At 37.9% G+C, this 22,959-nt stretch overlaps 1 protein-coding gene across 1 annotated transcript in view; it reads left to right on the forward strand.

Annotated features, from left to right (window-relative positions):
- The window catches only part of ARHGAP6 (Rho GTPase activating protein 6), a 64,442-nt gene that overhangs the window by 35,761 nt on the left and 5,722 nt on the right, over positions 1-22,959 (forward strand). The window contains exons 4-9 of the mRNA XM_080612753.1: positions 2,388-2,583; positions 5,427-5,482; positions 8,941-9,091; positions 10,235-10,383; positions 13,481-13,660; positions 18,980-19,077. Of these exons, the coding sequence (XP_080468879.1) occupies positions 2,388-2,583; positions 5,427-5,482; positions 8,941-9,091; positions 10,235-10,383; positions 13,481-13,660; positions 18,980-19,077 (830 nt within the window). The remainder of the gene's footprint in view (positions 1-2,387; positions 2,584-5,426; positions 5,483-8,940; positions 9,092-10,234; positions 10,384-13,480; positions 13,661-18,979; positions 19,078-22,959) is intronic.

Raw genomic sequence — 22,959 nt, forward strand, 5'->3', positions numbered from 1 at the left:
GTTTATTTTCAACTATACCACAGTAAATGGTTAAAAAAAAAAGTAAATACATGGAACTGATACAACCAGTTTCTCACACAAATGCTGCATAGATAACTGGAGTGCAGTCCTCTTGAATTGGAGGGATTGTTTATCACTACCATTTGCTTCTTTGCAGCTGCACCATTCACTTTTGTATATTCCAGTGAATCTTCAAACACTCAGCTGAGGCTTTCAGTTAGGGACTGGTATCCGTTATGTGCAGAGGTAATGCCTAGTAGATGGAACTAGATTTTTATTTGGTTGCTGGGCATCACAGTCCGTGGTAGCACTATGTCTGTGTTAATAGTCCTGGAGTAGTGGGCAACAATGTGCAATCATATAGGTCTGGCTGAGCCTAAATTAATAGGTCTGGCTGAGTTTGAACTGGATCCATGGAGTATGTTGGTATTGTTTTCCTCTGCACTTTGAAATTTAAAATCAAAGCTGGCCTGGACTTGGTATTGCCAAGCAGTGCGGTACTTTAGCCACTGAACTCAAGGTCACTCTTCCTAAAGCCAGCTCAGTGTGCCAGTTAATCCACAACTTTGATAAAGTGCCCAAGGATAACGGTGAACTGACTACATTTACATCTATTTTGGGGATCTGAATCCGACTTAAGTGACTGTGATAATAATGATTCATGAGGTGAGGATGTTCTACAGGAAGGGAAGGACCAGTAAAGGCAGAGTATAAAGGTCGGCACCTGTTGTACAGGAACTGCCTGGGAGCTGCAGCAGTGAGGATGGTGTTATGGATTTCAGTGTCAGTCAACTAATTTTGATGCCTGAAACCCCAAACTTGTAGAATAAAAAAATTTTACAGTTGGAATTATACACACATGGATCACAGCCAGAGATTCTTGTTTGATTTTTTTTTTTTTGTTTTGTTTTGTTTTGTTTTTATTTGTTTCCTTTTGGCAGGAAATGATAAGGGGAATCAAGCAAATGTACTTCTGAGACACATCAGAAATCCACATCAAAGATACATTCTTAAGGGTCTAGTAACTGTTTTGAGATGTGGGTCCAAAAAAATCTAAATACTTCACTGGGTTTTACTTATAAGTGTTCCATAAGTTCTAAGAAACAGAAATCTACCTGATAAATTAGATGCTTTTTTTCTATTAAAAAAATAAAAATATATTCTGAGCTAAATTTTTTCTGTGAAATCTCAGTGGATTTTTTATGAGTTGCCTATGAGTTGGAAATCTCTGTAAAGTTCAGTTGTCTACACTGATGGAAGAAAATACTTCTAGAGCATGAAATTCTCCAGCAACTGTGCAGTTCTCATTTAACAGACATAGAGATCTCACCAGCAGTCTGTGAAATAGCTGTCAGTGGAGCAATGTGCTTTTAAGAAATTAGATTTGTCAGCAAAGTTTTGAATGGGAATATATATTCTCTTAGGATGACGTGCTGGATCCCTTTGCAGTGTATTTTATGTTATAATAAAATGTATCCATTGTTTCAGAAAGAAAGAAAATAATTTATAGTAGATATTTTAAATGAGAATTACAATTTTTTTTTTTTAATTTTAGCTTTATTAATATTTAATATTCTTGATGCCCTCTAAATTTTTTTTGCCTGGTAAGTGAAATAAAAATTAAGGAAAACGGTCATTTTGAAGTGACAGTAATCTTGAGGTTTGAAAAACAAATCTTGTTTTTGTAGACTGAACACTGAAACATGCCGTAAACCTGCTGCTGCTTTATCCTTTACAGATTGCTTGAACTTCTGTGCCTTGCTGTAATACAAACACAGTTTTTAATGATTCTAAAATACTAAGATACCTGAAGTAGAATTATCTATAAAATATTAGCCCTCTACTTCTCTGGTCTGTCTTTGGTCTGTGATAACGTGGGGATTATTTCAATCTCTGCATTCGTATGTATTTGTGTTATTAGTTAACTGTGTATGGTGTATGGTTTAAATCTATTTGCATCATTTTCACTGATACAATCTCCCAAGCTACAGACGAGGGAGGGATTCAGGTTTAAAAATGTGTATATATATCCCCATGTGCATAAATATTGTGCTGCTGAGGTGCACGTGGACCATGGTTCATCCTTGTCCTGCAGTATGTGCAAGCTTACAACAATGAAAAAGTGTGCCGAGTAAGAAAGCATTTAGTTTTTTCAGTATCTAATTTGTATTTCTTGTAGTATGGTAATAATAGCATTGGTACCACAGTGATTTTCTCATCCATTACGCTGATATTATAACTTACTTTACAAAACCTGTGTAGCAAACTGTATTTTTTATATTAGGTTGTTTAAAATGCAGGTAGGCAAAAGTCTTTGTTAGATAAAGTCCTGTGATGTTTATATATCTTCAGACCTAATGATTGTTCTATGTGTGTGTATTTTACAGGGTGCGATGTCTGTGGACTCTATTACAGATCTTGATGACAATCAGTCACGATTGTTAGAGGCTTTACAGCTCTCTTTGCCTGCAGAAGCACAGAGCAAGAAAGAAAAGGCAAGAGATAAGAAACTAAGCCTGAACCCTATTTACAGACAGGTTCCCCGGCTTGTAGATAGTTGCTGTCAGCACTTGGAAAAGCATGGTAAGAATATTTCATTTTCCCAAGAGTGGCAGATATACTTTTACTATCATATAAATAAGTGCACATTTTGAGAAGCGAGCATATGCTTACAATTGCGAGGACATCTTTGGAAGTGAATTGCTTTCCTTCGTAATTTTCCTCCTAATTCACTTTTGCTAAATATATTGTCTCACAAATAATCACATAGATGACACCTTCCCAAACTAATGATCTATGCTACAAGCTTGCAAACTGGCCCATACAGCATGAGGGAAGAGACATTTCTTAGAGGTTGTTCATCTCGAACTGGAATGCTCAGTTCTGCAGGAACAGCTCTTCATACCCCACAGGTTTACCCATACCTTGAGTATGAAAGTCTAAAATGTGCCAGTCAGCCTGGAGTCATTCTTCACAAACAAGTGGATATTAAGATGTAAGAGTTAATTTAACTGCTTATACTACAGTCCAAGACATAACTGGAAGCATCATTTGAAGATAAAAGCTCAGAGAAAGAAAAAAATCCTATGCTGAATTACATTAAGCTCCAAGAAGGTTTTTCCTGTTCTCTACAAGGCTCGTGGGCTGGCTATGGAGTTTGTCCTGGCTGAGTCCTCCTGACCAGCCTCAGGATCAGGCCTGCTCTCTCCAAAGGGAAATACAAGCTTCTGCCAATATTCTTCTCATGTCTTCATGATCGTCTAGACACAAACCTCCCACCAGCTTTATGTAATTCAGAAACAATAGTTAATCAAGGTATCTGTTCAACATCCCTCCCAATGTATCTTAGTCTTGTAAAGATTTTTAATGAGAATTGAAATAACTTGACTAGAGGAAGACAGAGCTATTACGTGGCCAGATAATAAATAAACCATTAGGTAATGGTGATTGCGACACCAGATGATGCATTTGACGCCTAATTTGATCAGAAAGAAATCATTTACTGACTGAATGAAAAAACTTTTGCGGATGAGGACTGCAATTTAAACAACAATGCAAAGCTTTTACAATACATAATTGAAAACCATATTACATACAAATGTATAAATGAACTCTACGAAAAGAGTCATTGTTAGCCTTTTACAGAGATAAAATACCATAGCTGACAAGTGATTGTGTGGATGAGTAAATTGAGATGAATTACTTCCTTTAAGCAAGGGTAGCTGAGTTTGGAGAACATAAAAGTGTCTAAGTCAGCCAAAAAAAGCTATCCAGCTGAATATCCTTTGGATACTGTGATTTTATGTCACTTGATCATCTAGTTTTTGCCCAATATGAATATCTCCATCTCAGTTGTTTCCCTGCCAATGTTCCTGAGTTTACTAAATGTTATTTCGTCAGCAGAATTTTCTCTTAACCAAAGATAGAAGAATATTTGAAGGGAGTTGTTATGTTGAGACTGAAGGACATAATCTTACCTGATCGTCTGTGATGAGTATCTGCAACTCCAAGCACTATTGTGAAGCTACACATCTCTAACAAGCAAGTGTAGCCTTGTTGCCTACAAAAGGCATTTGTTTTGCAAGGTTATTTTATATCTTGCATGTAAGTAGAGAAAATGAATGTTGCAGAGTGGCCTTCATTAGACCATAAACTTTTCAATTTATAGACAATTTCATTCTTTTTGCAAAAAATGTGTAACTGTGTAAAATGGTATTAGATGCACAATTGCTTGAGTCCCTTAGCATTTCCACTCACCTTCTCATTGCTAAAAACCATGTCACCTCTAAGGTGACATTTACTCTGAAATTTTTTAGTTTCTGTTACTTGGCAAAGTGTGTCCACTCAACAACCGTGTTAGCATTTATTTGATATTCTGGTATCTCCATAGGGCTAGAAGAAAGTTTGAACTGATTGCTTATGGAATATCAGGCAACAGCCATTTCCAGTATCTAAATGACACAAGATGCACTTTGTCTGAAGTACAACAGTAGTTCTTTATAAGCCATTATAGGATTATATAATGGCTGTTCCTATCCTGTAAACTGCACATAACTCCCAAGTGGAGCTCTTCCCTCTTGTAATCAGCCTGAGTGCCCTACTTATGTGCCTTTGAAGGAAGCTCTCAGCTTTGTCTTTACAGGCACTGCAGAGCAAGTGGGTAACCCCCAAAACCAACTGCTTCCTGTATCCAAAGACATAGCTCAGTGTGCCAGATTATTTAGTCATTTTATTGCCTGTTTCCTTTGGTGTCAGTCCTACAAGTGCCATCCCCAGTGTAGAACAGTGCCTTGCTCTCTGCACACCTCAGTCCCTCGCAGAGTAGCAGTAACACTACCAAAATGGCATCTCAAGAATCATAGAATAGAGTTGGAAAGGATCTAAAGATCATCTAATTCCAACCCCCTGCCATGGGCAGGGACACCTCACACTAGACTATGTCACGCAAGACTCTTCAACCTGGCCTTGAATACTGCCAGGAATGGAGCATTTACCACTTCTTTGGGCAAGTTGTTCCAGTACCTCACAACCCTCACAGTAAAGAACTTCTTCCTTACATCCAGCCTGAACTTCCCCTGTTTATGTTTGAACCCTTTACCCCTTCTCCAATCACTACAATCCCTGATGAAGAGTCTGTCTCCAGCATCCTTGTAGGCCCCCTTCAGATACTCGAAGGCTGCTATGAGGTCATGGAGATGTCATTTTGCAAGGTTAGGCGGTAGGAGGCCCTTAAAAACTGCAGTGAATAGTTTCTTATTTCAAGACAACTGAGTTTTGCCTCAGCATTGTATATACAGGTTTGTAGATAAATACAATGTGAGATTTTTATTCTTTTAAATACACATAGCCCAGACTGATTTGGTTCAATGCAATTTTCAGCAGAAAACTAAACAATAAAACAGTTGTCTGATGTGCTACACTTGCAGGTCTCCAGACAGTAGGAATATTCAGAGTTGGAAGCTCAAAAAAGAGAGTACGACAGGTGAGTGAATACACTTTTTACTCATTAGCTATGATACCAAAACAAACATGATTCTTTCTGTTAAGTAGTTTCCTTCCTGTCTTTCACCTGGTGAAATTCAGGCTTTCTGGGTCAGTGACTTTATTGGGGTTTTCTTGATGGTGAATAACAGGACATCTTTTACATCTGGTGAAATACTTGTCAGATTCTCAGCAGGTTAACAGTCTCTGTATGTTTTGCTTTGAAGTAGCACAGGGTTGGAGATCCAAATAGACTACAGTGATGAAATTTTCCAAAGGTTACACCGTAGGGAAAAAAAACACCAAACTTGGCTGCTAGTCTCATCTCAGCTGAAGCTCCCAAAGTAAACCTAAACTGTAATTCTTTTTTGGAAAGCTCACCGTATGAGGAAATATGCAAGTACAGAACAATCTCTTTGACCCTCAGATTGCTGCTCCCAAATATCACCTTTCTTTCACCCCTGTTAAATTTGAAGGTCAGAGCAGACCCATCCAAGTGCTAGTCTCAGCCAAATGCTGAAAAACAAAGAGAGTGTACGGTTAGGCTCCAGAGAAAAAGTCAGAAGTTGGTGTTTTCTCAGCCCTAGATATGACGTCGTTATTCCCATAAGTTGGAATACACGTTGAATTAGAGCAGTAGAGAATAGTGCTTAATGGTTGCGTGTTGCTTAGGGACGGAATAAAACGTTACAGGAAAATACCCCTGCCAGGAAGAACAAAAAGATCAAATGGAAAAAAGCAAAAGAAAGCTTAAATTCGTCTGATCCCAGAAATAATAGTATTTGTTGCGAAGACTATACAGTATGATGTTTGGTGCTCTGAAAGGTTAACTTGAGTATCTAAACTGACCTGATTCTGGCTGGTAGGACACCATAGCCTACTGTTTTGTAGCTTATTCTTCAGCTGAGTGGCTGGTGTTCCACAAAGCTAAAAACATTCATGGTCTGCAGAGGCAGTTGTTAGATCAACACTGAACTAGATAAAGTATTAAAAAGTAAGTTGCCTGCTGTTTGCATTATAAGCTTCAATGTCAAAATATATAGTATCATTCAAGGGTGAGTACAATTGCGTCATACCTCTGGGGAAAAAGGAGAGGGCTTGTATCATTTATTTGTAAACTAAGCCTTACTTTGAACATCAATAACTTTCATCAGCTTTTCTTTTACTGTGTTTTCAAAAGCTGAGGAAATCAAGAGATTGGGTATTCATATATTCTGTTACATAGACTAATATATTTCATTAAACAACATGGAAGCATCAGCTTGGACCTTGCAGTTACAGTAATAAATGCTGTCAACATGAACACAAGGGGAAAGTCTGGATCCAATTAAAATTCCACTCATTTTCTGAACCATGGAAAGCCAAACCCAGTACTCAGATTTTGGTGTACTTTTGCAGCTGTTCATTAGTTTTTCTTGTGTAGAAAGTAGGCATAGTTTTGTTTCCTTTCCTTCCCTAGTTAGAAAATGTCCTATTTCAACTATAGTTTGTTGCAATAAATATATAAGTAAATGCATGTGCCAGTGGGAAGAGAAAATGTAGAACAAGTTTGTCTATTAGAAAATGCCTCCTTAACATTCAGTGGGGTGTAGAACAAAGCAACCTCCAGACCTTGAGGTTGAAAAGTGACATGGCTGGAGCTCTGCACTCCCATCCCCTCTCCCAACACGGATGTCCTCAGCTCTCACGTCTTGAGCACCCGTGGATGCTTGAGGTGTATTTTCCAAAAGTCAGAAAGTATTCCCTATGAGTGAAGTTTGAGATACCTAAAGTTTAAACTCAGAAATGTACGGTTTTTAACAGCTGTGATACCTGGGCCTGAAATGTGGCCATGTTTCACCCATGATTATCTGATATTGTGCTAATTAGGACATCTCAGTAGGCCTCACAGTATATCAGATCAGAAGTGCCATATTCAGTCTGTATCGGCAATTTATGATTTAGACAGCTATTTGGGAAGTCCAGATTTCTGTTCCCTCAGATGCTTTTGGGCAGTAAGTGCAGAAGCAGCCTTCTGGATAGAGGTGATTTATGGTGCTCTGCAGGGATGCTCTGCATTTGCTACCAGTCTGAAGAGCAGAATTGAGCTGGGAGTGGAATCCCCTAGTTGGCACTGGAAAAACCTTTGACCACAAATCAGCAGGGGGAAGCATAATGCTAAAGAACAAATTCTGGTCTTCAGAGCATAATTATTCATTATTAGTAATGACTAATATTACTGATGTTAAAAGCATTCTTAATAGATTAGAAGGGAGGCTGTAGTTTTTACAAAATACCTTTCACGCCTGCCATGAAAGCACAATTTCAGCTGAAAATATGGGATTTTCTGCAGTCCTCCACACTATACACACTCAAGATAGATTTGCCTGTGATGAAGATTTGCCACAGATTATCACAGACACATAGTTTCCTCGCAATTTACCTTCTTTCTTCTTTTTGATATGTCTGTAATAATCCGGGTAGGAAAGCTGATACCTCAGATTTCCTCTTGTTTAGTGAGATTAGATATAATTAATCTCTGAGAAGATATATGTGATCATGATACCTCATAATTTTAGCAAAGATACAAAATTTTCGTAGGAAGTAGTTTTAAAACATCTTGACTGTTTTCAAAATGAAAGAAAGTAAAAGGTGGAGCTCTCAGCCTGAAGAACTTATTCTTCTCTTGGTGCTGGGAAATCTCTCCAGAAAGACAGACTTTTTTCTTTTTTTTTTTTTTTTTTTTTATAATCTTTTCATGAGGCATATCAGACGTGGAACAAAGATTTCTTCTGCCTTTGAGAAGTGTGATGCCTTTGAATTGTACAGAATTTGTCTGAGGACTGTAGCTGCAAAAAGTAGTCATACCTCATAATGGTGTTAGCTTGCTTTTTGTTAACACCCTAACTGAAATAGGAAGGCAGAACAAGATGTGTGTGGAGAAATGCCATGAAGCCTTAGTGAACTTAGCTGCTTACTGCTTATGCTTAAGTACTGTCCTAAATCATGAGAGAAACATGATTTTGGTGAATATTAACATTATCTTATTTTTCATACGAAAAAGTAAATGTTGCAAAATATAATTTTAGTTTTTCTAAAATCTAGGGATAATGCAGGAAAGTGGTACTAGAAAGCCTTTTCTTGCAGTTTTCCTTGTTTGTCTGGTTTCTGCCTTTGATATTAATCTTAGAGTTCTGCAAAAAATTATATTTACTTGGGCATATTTTTTCATAAAGGAGTTCCATATATTTTCTGGAAAAAAAGGATTGTATTTTATTACAGTCAGTAGAAACCTTAAGTTATGTATCATGGATTAAGCAGCAATTAGACATTACTTATATCTTTGACCTGACTGAAAACTAGTCATATCCAAGCCTGAAAGTGAAAATGAACAGATCTACATCTGAAAAGATTTTCTGTGTTGGGATGTGCTAATTGGGACAATAAGTGACTGTGTCTTTGTGTCATGATCTCTTTCAGTTACGTGAAGAGTTTGACCGGGGCATAGATGTTGTATTAGACGAAGAGCACAGCATTCATGATGTTGCTGCTTTGTTAAAAGAATTTCTGCGTGACATGCCTGACCCGCTTCTCACCAGAGAACTTTACACACCTTTCATCAACACTCTCTGTGAGCTCTACAGCATCTTGATTTGCTGATTCTTCAAAAGCTTACTTGTTTAAATTCTTTGATCTCTACTAACCATATTTCTATTCTTCTGTACATTTAATACTCTAGCTTTTATTTGCTCCAAATATTTGTGTAGTATAAATTTGCTGAAATCTTTCCTTGGTTTTCTTACTGGTTAAGTATAGCCCAGAAAACTAGAACAAGAAAGATTTAACTTATTATACGTATTTTTGCATTTGTATATAGGATATGATTTGTACTATCTTTTAAATCCTGACCTTTTCATTGGCTCAGCAGTAGCAGGTGACAGACTCACATTTGAATCCTGCTATCTTAGCACCATTAATGCTTTTAAGTTTTAAAGCTGTTCACTGACCAAAATTCCAGTCTGTCTGCAAAAACTAGTTTCAAAAGCTGAAGTTTCATCATAGTTAATGGTCCTTAAAGCCACCTTATGAAATACTCCCAAATGTGTTGCCTGAGACCTGAGTGTAGGCTATCACAGGTCTGGGAAAAAGTAAAGTTGGACTCTTGCAAGCTTAATCTGCTGCCTGGTATGTGTTCTTCAGATTCTTTCTAGCCCTCATGTCTGAGATCCTGCCTTTGTCCCACCTTTGTCACTGGCTGCCATTGCATTTTAGATGGCTAAAGTGATGGTGGCTGCAGAACATCCTTCGTATCTCTAGTTGCTTTTCCAGTCTCCCTATTACTTCTGCAAGATGTGAAATTGTAAGAAAACCCATTTAAAATGGCTAAGGCATAAACCTGACTGCAATACTTCCCAACAGTGTCCAATATATACCTGTAGCTCTACCTAAATGAATTTAGTAAGTAGATAATTAAGCAGAATTCTTGCGTGCAGTGACAATGATGGAGTGTGCAACATGGATTTTTCTCTCTGAGAAAAGTTCCTATGAACCTGTGAGCAAAAAAGTTGACCAGCCAAGGCAAAAATCCCGTTAACAGTATTTGTTACACTTTTGATATGTCCTTAGAGTTTTCTCTTTTTCTTCTGACTTTATCAGTGAAGATCCTTAAACAAAGCTATTCTTGCACCTTTCTTTGGGCTGGTAACAGTATATTTGTTCTGCTTTTAGGCTAGTTGGAGTGATTTCTTAGAATCCAATTTTTTTCCCCTCTTAGTATTAGAGCCAGATGAACAGCTAAGCACCTTACAGCTTCTCATTTATCTTCTACCTCCGTGTAACTGCGATACCCTGCACCGGCTGCTGCAGTTCCTTTCCACAGTGGCTGGTCATGCAGAAGACACCACAGACAAAGATGGCCAAGAGGTAAGTCCTGGTCACTTGTGTCCTTTGACTTTGCTTAATTCATGATCTGAAATGAGATATTTAAAGCTGTGATACAAACGCAGTGGTGGCATACCCTTGAAAAATGGAACAGATTTCATTATTGCTGGCAGATTTGCCTTTTAGTTGTTTACTGTGTTCTGAGGGATGTGAAAGTGTAATTTTCATATGACTTAATCAGTGAAGCATCTACCACTTCCTTTGGGAGATTCACAGCATCATAGACCTTGTTGTTAACTTCTAACGTTATTTGTCCTTCCCCACTACTCCCTCTTCTTTTACCCTATTGTATTCTATGGACAAAAACCAGCAAAAAGTTGCAGGCGGTCAAGAGTACGCATTTTCATTCTCTTTTCTTTCTCTCATGTTGTTTTCTTATATAACCTTTAGACTTAGCAGTTCACTTCTTGGCTCCCTTTAGCTTCACTGTGTGAACTGGGTTGTGAAGAATGAAAAATAAGGGACAGGAACTCCAGCTGTGTCCTTGCAACTGGCAGACCTAATCACTAGTTGGAGTCAGGGTCCATCTTTGCTGTGTTCTTCTGTTGCTTTTGGGACAAATTCAGTGAGAGGTTGGAGTGACCCACCCTGCAGAGACAAGAACACCCATAGCTTGGTGGCTGAGATGTACTTCTGAACATTCGTGCATCTGCACCATTCACACTAGAGAAGATGAGAAAATCCAGGCTTCCGGTTTTCCACTGGAAAAATGCTTGAACTAGTAGGCTGCTTTGCCAGAGGTGGCGAATCTCTTAGCTTTGAGTGAGATGGATACAGTCTGTTGCTGCTTGGAAAAATTGTACCAGTTTATCTGTGGAAAAGACTTCTCTGTCATCTGAACAGCAGTAAAGACTACTTCTGAGCTTTCTTTTCTCAAGTCCTAACTTCCAATGTGACTTCAAGGCCTATTTCACTTTTAAATCCATTTTAAATGCTTTTCTTTCTGCCTCAACAAGGAGTTGATTAAACACCTACATCACTGTAATAAAGGTATTTTTAAAAAGCAGCTCATAACAATTTTACTGTGCTTAAAAACATGTATAAGACAGCTAAGGTCGTGGTCCCTGTGATCCTGCGAAGAGTTCTGTGTTGGTTCAGGAATATACCCAAAAGGATCTTATTGCAGAGCTAGAGAATGCTGCTTGAAAGAGTTGGTTTGGCCCAACAGTTGTATTAAAGGCATTTTCGTTCCCCTTAACAGTGCATCAGCTCTGCTACAGGTATTTTGGCAAGCCAAATTTATGTAACCTGTCTTGGCAGTATTCTAAGCATCAGGAATATTATGTGCAATTGGATACCTTTTATAGATAATACAGTATTCTGCTTGCAATTATTTAAGCTATTCATGAATAATTAAGTGAATAAAGGCATACAGAGCAGGAGAAAGTGCCTTATCAGACTGTTTGCTATCACTGGAAGGAAAACAGCCAGGGCTTTGGCACACAGGCCCTCTTCACAATTTCTTTCAAAAGCCCTTCTGTCACAAAGATGAAGATGGATGACTAACTTTATTAATATGTTTACAACATTTTTTTCAGGGATGCCCCGAGGCTGCCCTTAAGAAAAGACTCGCTGTTTGTACAAAGAGCCTGCACATGCAGATCCAGGCACAGCCGGAGGCTGCCCCTGGCACACTTGAGGCACTGCGTGCCTGTGCCTCGTTGGTGGCTCATTACTCTTACAGTGTTTAAAAAGCAGCTCACCCAAAAAACAGCCAGGTGTGCAGTGGTGCACAAATAAGGGAGCGCGCCGTACTTACGGTCATGCTAAGATGAATCTCTAAACAAAGAACCCACACGTTTTTTATGAGTGCCCATGCACCTACATAGTGCACATGTCTGTCCAAGATTACCCAGTAGTCCCACCAATAAAAGAAGCTCCTTTTACTGTCACCTCTATGCTGTCTAGTTGAGCTCTTTAAAAAACAAACCAGGTGCTGTCAGTGCACAGTCGTAAGCTTGGCTAGAGTATTTGGTAAATCTCCAAATAAAAAATAAATAAATACTACTTTGAAAAGGTTAGTTTTTTTCTTTTTATCCACTCATTTCTTCAAATGCTGATTTTACTGCCTCTTTTTGGTGCCTCTTTCTGTCCTTTTTAAAAATTAATTAATTCCAAGGTAACTGAAACAAATGAAAAGCAACTCTCATATTTTTTGAAAAGCCTGCAAGAAATACTGCATCAACAGCTGAAATTGACTTACAGTCTTATATAGTCAAACTGCTGGCATCTTCTTCTGCATTCCCAGAATAGCAACAAAGTGGAGACACAGACAGGAAGCACATGATCCCTGCTTTTTGCTCTGTTAAAAGAATAGAGGGAGAAAAGAGTAGTCTAATCACAAATATGAGGATGACAATTTTCATTTAATAACCTGTATGACATTTTTCAGATATTTTCTGACTAGTCTAATATCTATTCCTAGCCTTCTACTTCCTCCAAAATCAGGTCACTGTTATTTCTTTGAGCAGAGTTATAAAAGTAGGAAAATAGTAAAAAAAAAAAAAAAAACCAAAACAAAAATCCACCCAACAGGTAAACATTCGGTATGTCCTAGGAAACAGGCAAAAAGGCAGGAAAATACTAACGAAAATAACAAGCATGATGCTTATTATCTAAACTGTTTAAACATGGAACAGTATGTTTTCCCTCACCATATCTTTTTCAGATCATGTGTGCTACTGGAGAAAGCTAACAGTTTTCAGTATTTGTTCCTAAAAGACAGTAATATGCTGAGGTGGAGAAGTAGGTTTCCCTGAGTTCAGAAGTATATCCCTGCCAAATTTCTGGAGAATTAAGGGCAGGCAGCACTTCCACCCTCTACTCTTCCAATCCACTCGAAAATGTGTCCAGAAAATCACAGTGCTTATTGCAGAGATGTCCAAACAGAGTGTTTCAACATTTCTAAGAATTGTTCATTTTTTATTTGACTAACGCTCTGGTTTTGATGAATGAAGCATCTGCCAAATCGGGGAAGAGAGAATGAGAGTGTGTGTGCATGTGTGTAGATACGTGTATATGCATATTTGTATACATTAGACCCTGGAAGACCCCACCTCATTCGTATTCTGTTTTCTAGATTACTGGGAACAAAATGACATCACTTAACCTGGCTACCATCTTTGGCCCTAACTTGTTGCACAAGCAAAAATCTACAGACAAAGAATTCTCAGTTCAGAGCTCTGCTCGAGCTGAAGAGAGTACTGCTATCATAGCTGTCGTACAGAAGATGATTGAAAACTATGAAGCCCTTTTCATGGTAGGTGGATGTTTCTTCACATTACTCCTATGCATTTTTAAGTTAAATGGGGAAATAGCTGCTTGGTATTAAAGTAGACTAGGAGGAAGTAAACTGAGGAAACTGCATTAAATTAGGGTCATAGAACCATAGAATGTTTGTGTCGGAAGGGACCTTAAAGATCATCCAGTTCCAACCCCCTTTCCATGGGCAGGGACACCTTCCACTAGATCAGGTGTTCAAAGCCCCATCCAGCCTGGCCTTGAACACTGCCAGGGATGGGGAGCCACAACTTCTTTGGGCAACCTGTGCCAGTGCCTCACCACTCTGACAGTGAAGAATTTTTATCCTAAAATAATTAGGAATAATTGGTAGAAATATTATTTGGTCAATTATTATTAGTAGAAAAAGCAATCTGTTGTCAAGGAGAATGCTTGACAACATGTGTTGTCAAAGAATGCTTGACTTAAAAATGTGTTGCCTGGAACGGTTTCTATATAGAGTATCTTCCTTAGAAGATTTCTGTCTGTAGAAATGATGGGGTTGGCTCTTCACTTGTACACTGAACAATGTACCATCGTTGCTCATTAGTTTTGAAGACAAGACTGAAAATAAACTTTTCACCTCTTGGTTTTGGAAGTCAGAGAGACAGTTTTTCTGCAGGGAGTAAGAGATCCTTGGTTAAGGAGCAGCCTCCCATACTGAAGACTTTCTTGTTGGTTGGATGGGGAGGAAGGACAAAGCTTTCTTGTTTGTCAGTTGGATAAGAGGAGTAAAATATGAATCTGGGTTGTTCCTCAGTTCCTTTCTGTTCTCTTGCTGAGGTGAGGAAGTTCATAAAAAGGATGATGACTTTGGATTTGCACATGTTGTTTGCTTAAGATGTGGCTTAGTTAAATTGCATTCGCTGTGCCTAGAAGTTAACTGAACAGTTCATTCTGTGGCTTTACTTTTTCCTCTTTTTGTCTACAGAATTATAGGTCAGCTCAGTATGACTTGTTCCCGAGAGAGCCCTGCTCTCAGGTAGCAGAGGCCAGTTAGACCTAGTGATGGGCGCTGTTCTGTCTTCATTTTAGGAGGCATACGTGTCTTAACCAGTAGTCTAGAAAAGGTGAAAATAGCTTTGTTTGTTATGTCTTGAAAGTAAGCATCACTGTACGATACACTGAGGAGATCAGTTCCCAGAGCAAGAGGAAGAATACTGTGAAACTTCTTTAGTGCTTCAGCAAAGCTGGGTGCTGGATGTCGTGATGGGAGAAGGTGGTCAAGCCTGGACTGTGGGCATGTGGGATTAATGGCCACATAGTACTGTAAGGGGAAGGTGTCCACCAGGTTCTAACAGGGAAAAGAGCATGAGAAAGCAGTCACAAGCTCTGCCTATCAGTCTTAGCCCCAGATGAACTTCTTTGTGGTTTTTCCATCACACTGTATTACCTTTCATTGTACCCTTTGCTTCATTTTTATTCTTGTTCCAGTGAGACACTCAGCAGTATTTATTTATTTATCATTATTATTTATTTTTTTTAATGCTTTTCACAGTTCAGGGGAATGTCAGGTGCTAATTTTCCTTCCACAGCAGGAAAAGAAAGGAACAGAGCTACTCTTGTGCGAATGTCTGCTGGCCCACAGTGTGGGTGACACCAGGAAGTTCAAAATAATGCTTGAAGTTTTCTTATTGTTGTTTCTCTTTAAGAACATTTTACAGTACAACCACATCTCAGCACATAATACTTAAGCACACATTCTGACTTTCAGTGTGGAACAGGTGGGGCTTAGGGTTAGTCTAACCTACATATAGTCTCTTTTAACTGTGATGGATTTTTTCCTTTATTCCTTTATCTCTTCAGTGCTTGCATTTTCATTGGAAAGTTAAACAAAAGGGGAGGGGGGGAGGGGGGAAGGAGGGGTTTTTTTGTTTTCCAGAGTAGCATTTTAGATTGTGGAAGAAGATTAGAATCAGATTCCAAAATGAGAGGCTAGCTGCGTGTAAGAGAAGGACAAACCTATCACAGACACTTTCCTGAAAGCTAAAATGCATTCATGTGAAATGTATAGAAATGTCTACCAGTTGAGGGTCTCTGGGTGCTTTCCCTCATCCCATTGACATAGTTTAACAAACAACATGGTAAGTTCTGCCTGTTTTCTGGAGTAGTGTGTAGATTCACGTATGATATTTGATCTGTAGTATTGTGTCAAATTGCTCATAGTTCATGTTTTACAAAGGTTCTACCAGGGTCTACTTTCATCTTTTTCATGTTTTCATTGGCAGCACAGAGAGACTCTTTGTATTCTGAAGATAATTAGCCCAGTGCATCATTTGGTAATAGATGCATCAAAAGGAAAAGACTTGTACATGTAATTGTAGTAAAATTTACTCTGATCATTTGGAATCACACGGCAGCAGTTTGTTTTCCAAACCCATAGGAGTGGTGCCAAACCAGAATTGCTGTTTGTACTTGACATTTATGCTACTTACAAAAGGAAAACATCTGGACTCAAGCATTCAGCTGTAGCTATAACATACAGTGTATTGCTGCTAAGGTGGTTTTGTGTTTGGGTTTTGTTTTTTGGTTTTTTTTCCCTGTTACTTTTGTGTATGAGGAGGTTATAAAACCGATTGGCTTCAGCACTGAAACCAGAACACTTATGAAATAAAACCTAGGAGACCAGGATGTGTTGTGGCTCCAAGACCACAATATCACAATGATTCTGATGCATTGATGGATTAGGAAGGTTCTGTTTGTCAGGACAACCCGGGACTGGTTTTATTAAGCAATTATTATTGACATCAGTTATATGCAAACACGTGGATTTCATATAGAAGATGGATTTTGATCTTGCTTCATTGAGGTTAAGGCCTTTCATATCCAATTCTTGTCTATTTCAGTGAGTCTTAGGGATACATGAAAACATTTTATGGGAATGTACAAAGGACTGTTCTTTGCCAGTCTCTGAACTGTGCCCAATAGCTGAATGTGGGGAGGCACAACTCAACCCCACTTTGTCTCATTGCCTTTGACTTGGCCTGGAAGATAGAGGAGAGCAGCTTGATCATGCATTTTCATCTACAAGCACCCAAATCCAGGCCTGCTTCAAAGAAGCACTGCAATTCTTATTTTTACTGTTAAAAGCTACCTTGGCCTCCCCATTGCAGAGGCTGTCACATGCTGCCTCTGTGTCACATCAGTAGCAAGAGTCAGCACAAAGGAGGCACTTCAAGTGTCTCTCCACCCTTCCGTATCTCAATAGATATGACTTATTTAACACCCAGCCTCAAAATCTCAGAATGTGTACTACTCTACTGCAGTCTTGACAACCCCAGAGGCTTCTGATCTGTCCCAGTATGTGCTCAACAGCTGTTATTTCAGCAGTGCCTTCACTTCCCTTCTGTCACTGAATTTCAAGTTCTCATCCATCTACTCAGCCACAACTGCCGGTTAAAAAATTAATTCAATAATAGTTATTAGAACTCTGTAACATCTTTCTGAGATACCAGTAGTTCTCTAAGTGTAAGTTTATAATTACATGCATAAGATTTCTACATTTGCAAGTTAGCTGCCTAAACTGAAGTAAATTGCTGCACAGGAGGAAATCCAAAACCCAGTAGATATCTAGCAAGGAAACCATCAGTACAAACCAAGTTAAGTATCATAGATTAATGTAGATTATTCTTTCAGATAAAAGTCCAATATCTCAATAGGACTGCTAGGTTTGGGTTTTCCAGATGCTTTCAGTTGGAACTGAACTTCCTGATGGAACTTTTTTGGATTCCTTTCTATGCAATGAAAGACTGATATATATATATATATATATATATATTTTAATAATGGCAAATACAGTTTTATTTTTCTGACAAAGTCTTCTCAGTAGATTCTTACAAGTTTATCAACTTAATACAAAGCTGAATAGAAATACAGAAAGACATGGATTCTGCTTTACCCCCAAAGTTTATGTGGAGTTTATGATGCTGTACAGAAGGACTGTCCAAACAGAGAAGCTGCAGCACACCAGGTTTCCAAATATGTACTCCTATGAAGATAATTTATTTAAACACAGGTATATAAATGAGCATCAGTAAGATATTTTTCCAGCTTAAGGTTAAATGCAATTTTCAAAAAAGGAATATATGGTCATACAAGTTTTTCATAGAGATTTTGGATCCATTTGAGCTAAATTATGCATATCTTCAGTTATTTTCAAATTATTTCTGTTCTTAAGCAAATATACCTTTCCTGTAACTTGACTCCCTAAATACCTCCCAAACTGAGGTATTCCCCTGAGGAATCTATTAGTAATTCTTTTTGTATTTCCCAGGAAGTGTCAGGGAGAACAAATGGCCCATGCAGTGTGACCTGAAGGTCAAGAGATTCAGGCTCTGACAAATTGCATCCAGAAGCATATTGTACAGTTGATGACCCCTTGCTGGGATTGTCTTGCCTCCAGCTCCATCTGTCATGAGCGAACCTGGACTATTAGTTCAAGTTTCTGAGATGGCTGTATCCTGCAGCAACTTAAGTTATCAAGTGTTTTGAAGGTTCATCTCCATCTAAAGTGCACGAGAGAGAGTTTGCAAATCAGAAGGCCAAAATGAGACAAATTCTGGCTAAGCCTGTGACTACTATCCGAAGTCCAGAGTGGGCAGAGATCCATCAGGACCCACTTGTAAACCTGAGTTATAGACGAATTACTCAGGTTCTGAATGAGTGTAAGCAGGAATTTAAATGCTTTTAGATCCCAGAATTTGGCCATGTGGATACCTGAACATTAATTGTTTATAAGGCATCGTTTAGAAAAATGTTAACCTTTGACAGCTTTACTGAAATGAAGCAATTTAAGAACTTCATAGATAGAACAATTACCATGAAACTTCCGTATGAGAAGGATATAAGTAAGTCAAATGCCACAGAATATATGAAGAAACATTCTTTTTCCTGTGTAATTACATTTCACGTTATTTCAAAATAAGGAAGGACAGTTGCTTGGAATAGAAATTTGTAAATATTCCCACATTTTTGAATGGGGATGTGAGGTGAGGAACTTAACTGAAGCTTTTTAGATCATGATACGCGAGTAATACTACTGTTGCTATCAAACTTGATACCCAACTGGATACCAACAGGTTATTCAAGAGTAATCAGCATTTGACATTGTACACAGTGATCTTTAGTTCTACTTCACCTGTTGTAACATGAAATTTCTCTTTTGAAGTGGAAGCTTCTGAATAATTTTTTTTTTATACTATCCATAAATGTGCTTGTACTTGGTCTTTTAGATTAAGCGTTGTATCAAAATTCATGTATGTGAAAGGTTATTAATCTCTATTTTCTGTTGTCTTCATAGGTTTCACCTGACCTTCAGAATGAAGTGCTTATTAGCCTATTAGAGACTGATCCAGATGTTGTAGACTATTTGTTGAGGAGGAAAGCTTCCCAGTCATCGTGAGTAATCTGTTTTTTCCCTGTTTCTGCTGGGAATTTCTGTCTCCCACTGGAAGTGTTCAAAAGGTTCTAGTTTTCCACAGCTCTTCTGCACTGTCTACAGTGGAGTAGAAATATCCTCCCCATTACACAGACTCTGCCAAAGAAATTATGACTCTTGTACAGTGTTTTCTAAAGAAAAATCATTTCCCGATTCAGAGGAAAGATTGTGTTCTGCTGCAGAGAACAGAATGACATGTATTAAAAATATTCAATGCACTATTTTCTGACAGGATGTATTCTAGTGATCTGCTGGTTCATGTCTTGGATTTGTTGTAGTCTTCAGTAACAGGAGGAGTGTATTACACTATCCTTGAAACACACCCTAGAGTGCCTTAACACAATCACAGCTAGCCCTTTGACCAGTTCTTTGGTTTTTTCCTATTGTATGCACATAGGACATTGTAAACAAGTAAACTACCACAACACAGAGTTATGGAGACTCTTTGGATATTATTTAATTGTATGCTTTGTGGAAGACCTGAAGACAAAAAAAAGTCACACTGGTCACTGTTGCAGTTATGATTCATAACATAGTCCAACTTTATGTAGATGTATATATGCCTACACCTGTGTGCCTTAACACTGAGAATTTGTACATTAGGATTAACAGGATTCCTGGCTTTCTTAGGGGACGCACAGTCATAGCATTTATTCTAGTGAATCCCAATGTCAAATCCCAAAATCACAAAATTTGAGAAGCTTGCTTTAAGTCATTCGTAAGAGGCTTCCTAGACTCTAAACTCTCTGGGACAGATTGGACTTTATCTTCCTGTGTGTGTGGAAATTGCCTAGTGCATTTGGAACATAATTGAAATGAATCTGTACAGTCAGCTATGATTTTATTTTTTTTTCTCTCCCTATGAACATTGTATAGTTGAAGGTAATGTAATAGTGTGCCTGGCTTTAAAGGAAGAGTTATAAAAGAAGTAGTATGATTAACACATGGAGGAAAAATCTTTCTTCGGTTATAAAAAATCAAAAATATGTGCAGAATATATAATGTGTTGTAAAGGATTTTATTAGTTTGACTTAACCACATAAGCTCATAACATGCAGTAGCAAATTATCACAGATCATCTGATTTGTGGTAATTGTCTGTGTGTTTTCTTAGTATACCACAGACATGAGATAACTTCGGTTAGTTTGTCTGACAAGGAGCCATGTGTATGTTTAGATCTCACAACAAATGCAGGATAATTAGAGGTACATTAGCTGCCTTTTACACTTGTTTCACATTTGCCATTAGCAAAGACCACAATGAGGAGAGAAACTGCAATTCACATGGCATATGGTAGTCTGTAGAGACTTCTTTCTTTAAGCTCTCAGTTTGGAATGACCATATTATTTCTAACTGAAGCTAATAAAAACTGTCATGTTAGATTGCAGTGTCTATATAATGTAAAAACATAAAATTGTATCTCACATGTGGCTACACATATCAATTGAGCATAAATTTGTCACAGATCATTGTGTATGTAACAGATTATTGTTAGATCCTGTTTCCCCTAAATTAATTGATCTTTCCTTGAGCTTCCTTACTTTTCAGCCAGCGTGCACACCTACGGGAGAAAATGGATCTTTTGTGCAAAGCTGGTTCCAACTGACAAAAAAGGTTTTGTAAGAAAAGATTACAAAATCAGATAGGAAACATATAGCTACACTAGTACCAATTTATTGTATTTTCAGTAATGGGCAGGTGAAGCATCACTGAGTTAGGAAAACCTTACTATGTCATTTTTCTTCTGCTCTACTGCCATGTAAGTGATTTATTCTTAATGTTAATGAGATATCTTTTTCACTGTGATTGCAACTTCTTGGTTAAGATATTCCAGGCAATTAGAGGCAATGTTGCTTCGTGTTATTGCTAGGAGTGTGATGCTTTTAAGAGATGTATCTATTTCAGAACATAATCTCAATTTTGAGGCTACATATTTGTTTGTTATTTTTCCTGTAAGAAATGTGAGGCTGCAGACAACAAAGAGATGTTTGTCTTGATTTGATAAAAATGAGCTTCCAAAATAAATCCTTACTACTCTTGGAAATTTCCTGGTCACACGCTCAAGATCCAAATTTGGATCTGTGAAACAGAAAACTATATATTCTTGAGACAATCTTCATCACAAAAGCTAGTTACATAGAGTATGGAATCAACTTCAAGACTAATGTCGTTTTAATTGCTCTGAAGGTCTTGCTTCTGAAATTGCCCTCACATTTCTGCTTTTGATGTCATTACAAATACTTTCTTCACTCTCATCTAACAGAGAAAACACAATCTCTTTTCCTCCCCAGAGGAGCACAAGTCAGATGTTTCTCATCTTTCAGTTCTCTTAAGAGCTGAGCATTGTGGATGGTGTGTCAGGGAGCTTATAGAAGTTGTTCATGGTAAAGCACTAATTACTGTTGGCAGCAATTATGAAGTGTGCTTTTGTGGATGACTTCCCAAATTTTTTGTATGTTGGCTTGATGACAGTGGAATTTGGAGTTTCCAGCTGTAAGATGAAGCATCTTTAACACAAAAATAAAATTGTTTCTTATGTTTATGTCATGGGTTAGTAGTCCTTTTAGAGTAAATGAGTTTCAAAGTTACAGAATTTTTTCATGTTTTTGCATGGTGATGGTGGGGTTTAATCCATTGTAACCTGTGGTGTGAAGGTGAAGCCATGCACTAGGCCATCCAGTATGCGTAAATGCAGTTTTCAAAGTGGCAGAGGCTTCCTGAATCATTGAGTCCTTTGCCCTATTACAGTAGCAACCGTATCATAATAATCTGTTTTGTTGGTGGCACCTGTGTTACTCAGATATGTGTGGAAATTATTACTGCATGCTGCCAAACCATTGCACTCTGTATGATTTGCCTCTTGTAAGACGTAGTTGTTTTCTTACTCAGAGGCTTTAACGTATAACAGAAAAGGATTTCTGCCAAAAAACAGAAAGGGATTTCCTGTTTTGATGACCTTGATAAAGAAAAGTAGGAATATCCCCAGTAGAAGTAATAATTATTCTTAACATTTTTCCAGCTCACCCATGCAAGTACACTGGTGGATAATATCAGTTCAGAAGAATGCCAGTTAAAAAGGAAAGCCCAAGACACCTTTGCAGTGTAGTTGATTTTTGTTTTGGAATCTGAAAATGTATTTTTGAACACATAGCATAGGTTCATTTTTGCAGCTTTCAAATCTTTCCTTTTGTACATAACCACTTTTTAAATCTTTTCCTTAACACAGTTCATGACCACTAGAAAATACTTTACTTGCCTTGTCATTTCTCACACTTGTTAGTACATGATCTTCTATTATACTTTGTGGAGACCATAATCTGCCCTTATTCATAGCCTGCATATGTAGGTGAGCACTTATGTTGCACAATATTTACATTTGCCTCCCACTTTAATTTTTCCTCAATGTGTGGGTAGAGAATTTTACAGGTATCCTGGGAAAGATGAATTTTGAATTTTAGTAAATATCCATCTGCTACTGAATTCAAGCCACAAAGCAAACAGATACAGAAGTTTTGTTTTGAAGAATAATATGTGAGAATTCATTCTTTATTTGGAAAGAAGCAAGCCAAAGTGTTTTGCAACTTGTGGGTTTTTTGTTCATGAAGAGCATGGTAAAGCTGCAAATGTATGAAATCGATACTTGCAAACCTATAAGATCAGTTTCCAGAAGTATGCAATCCATTTTGGTAGTCTCTTGTAGTAAGATTGACAGAATCCACAGGCATTTTCTTTTCTTTTTAAAACTATTTTTTCTAAATAAATTTGAAATATTTTATATACAATTGCATCAGCTTACTAGCAGAAACTGTAAAAGAGTTTAGAAACTTGAATATTTGGATCTT

This window comes from Psittacula echo (assembly GCF_963264785.1).
Source record: "Psittacula echo genome assembly, chromosome: 3".
Taxonomy (NCBI): domain Eukaryota; kingdom Metazoa; phylum Chordata; class Aves; order Psittaciformes; family Psittacidae; genus Psittacula; species Psittacula echo.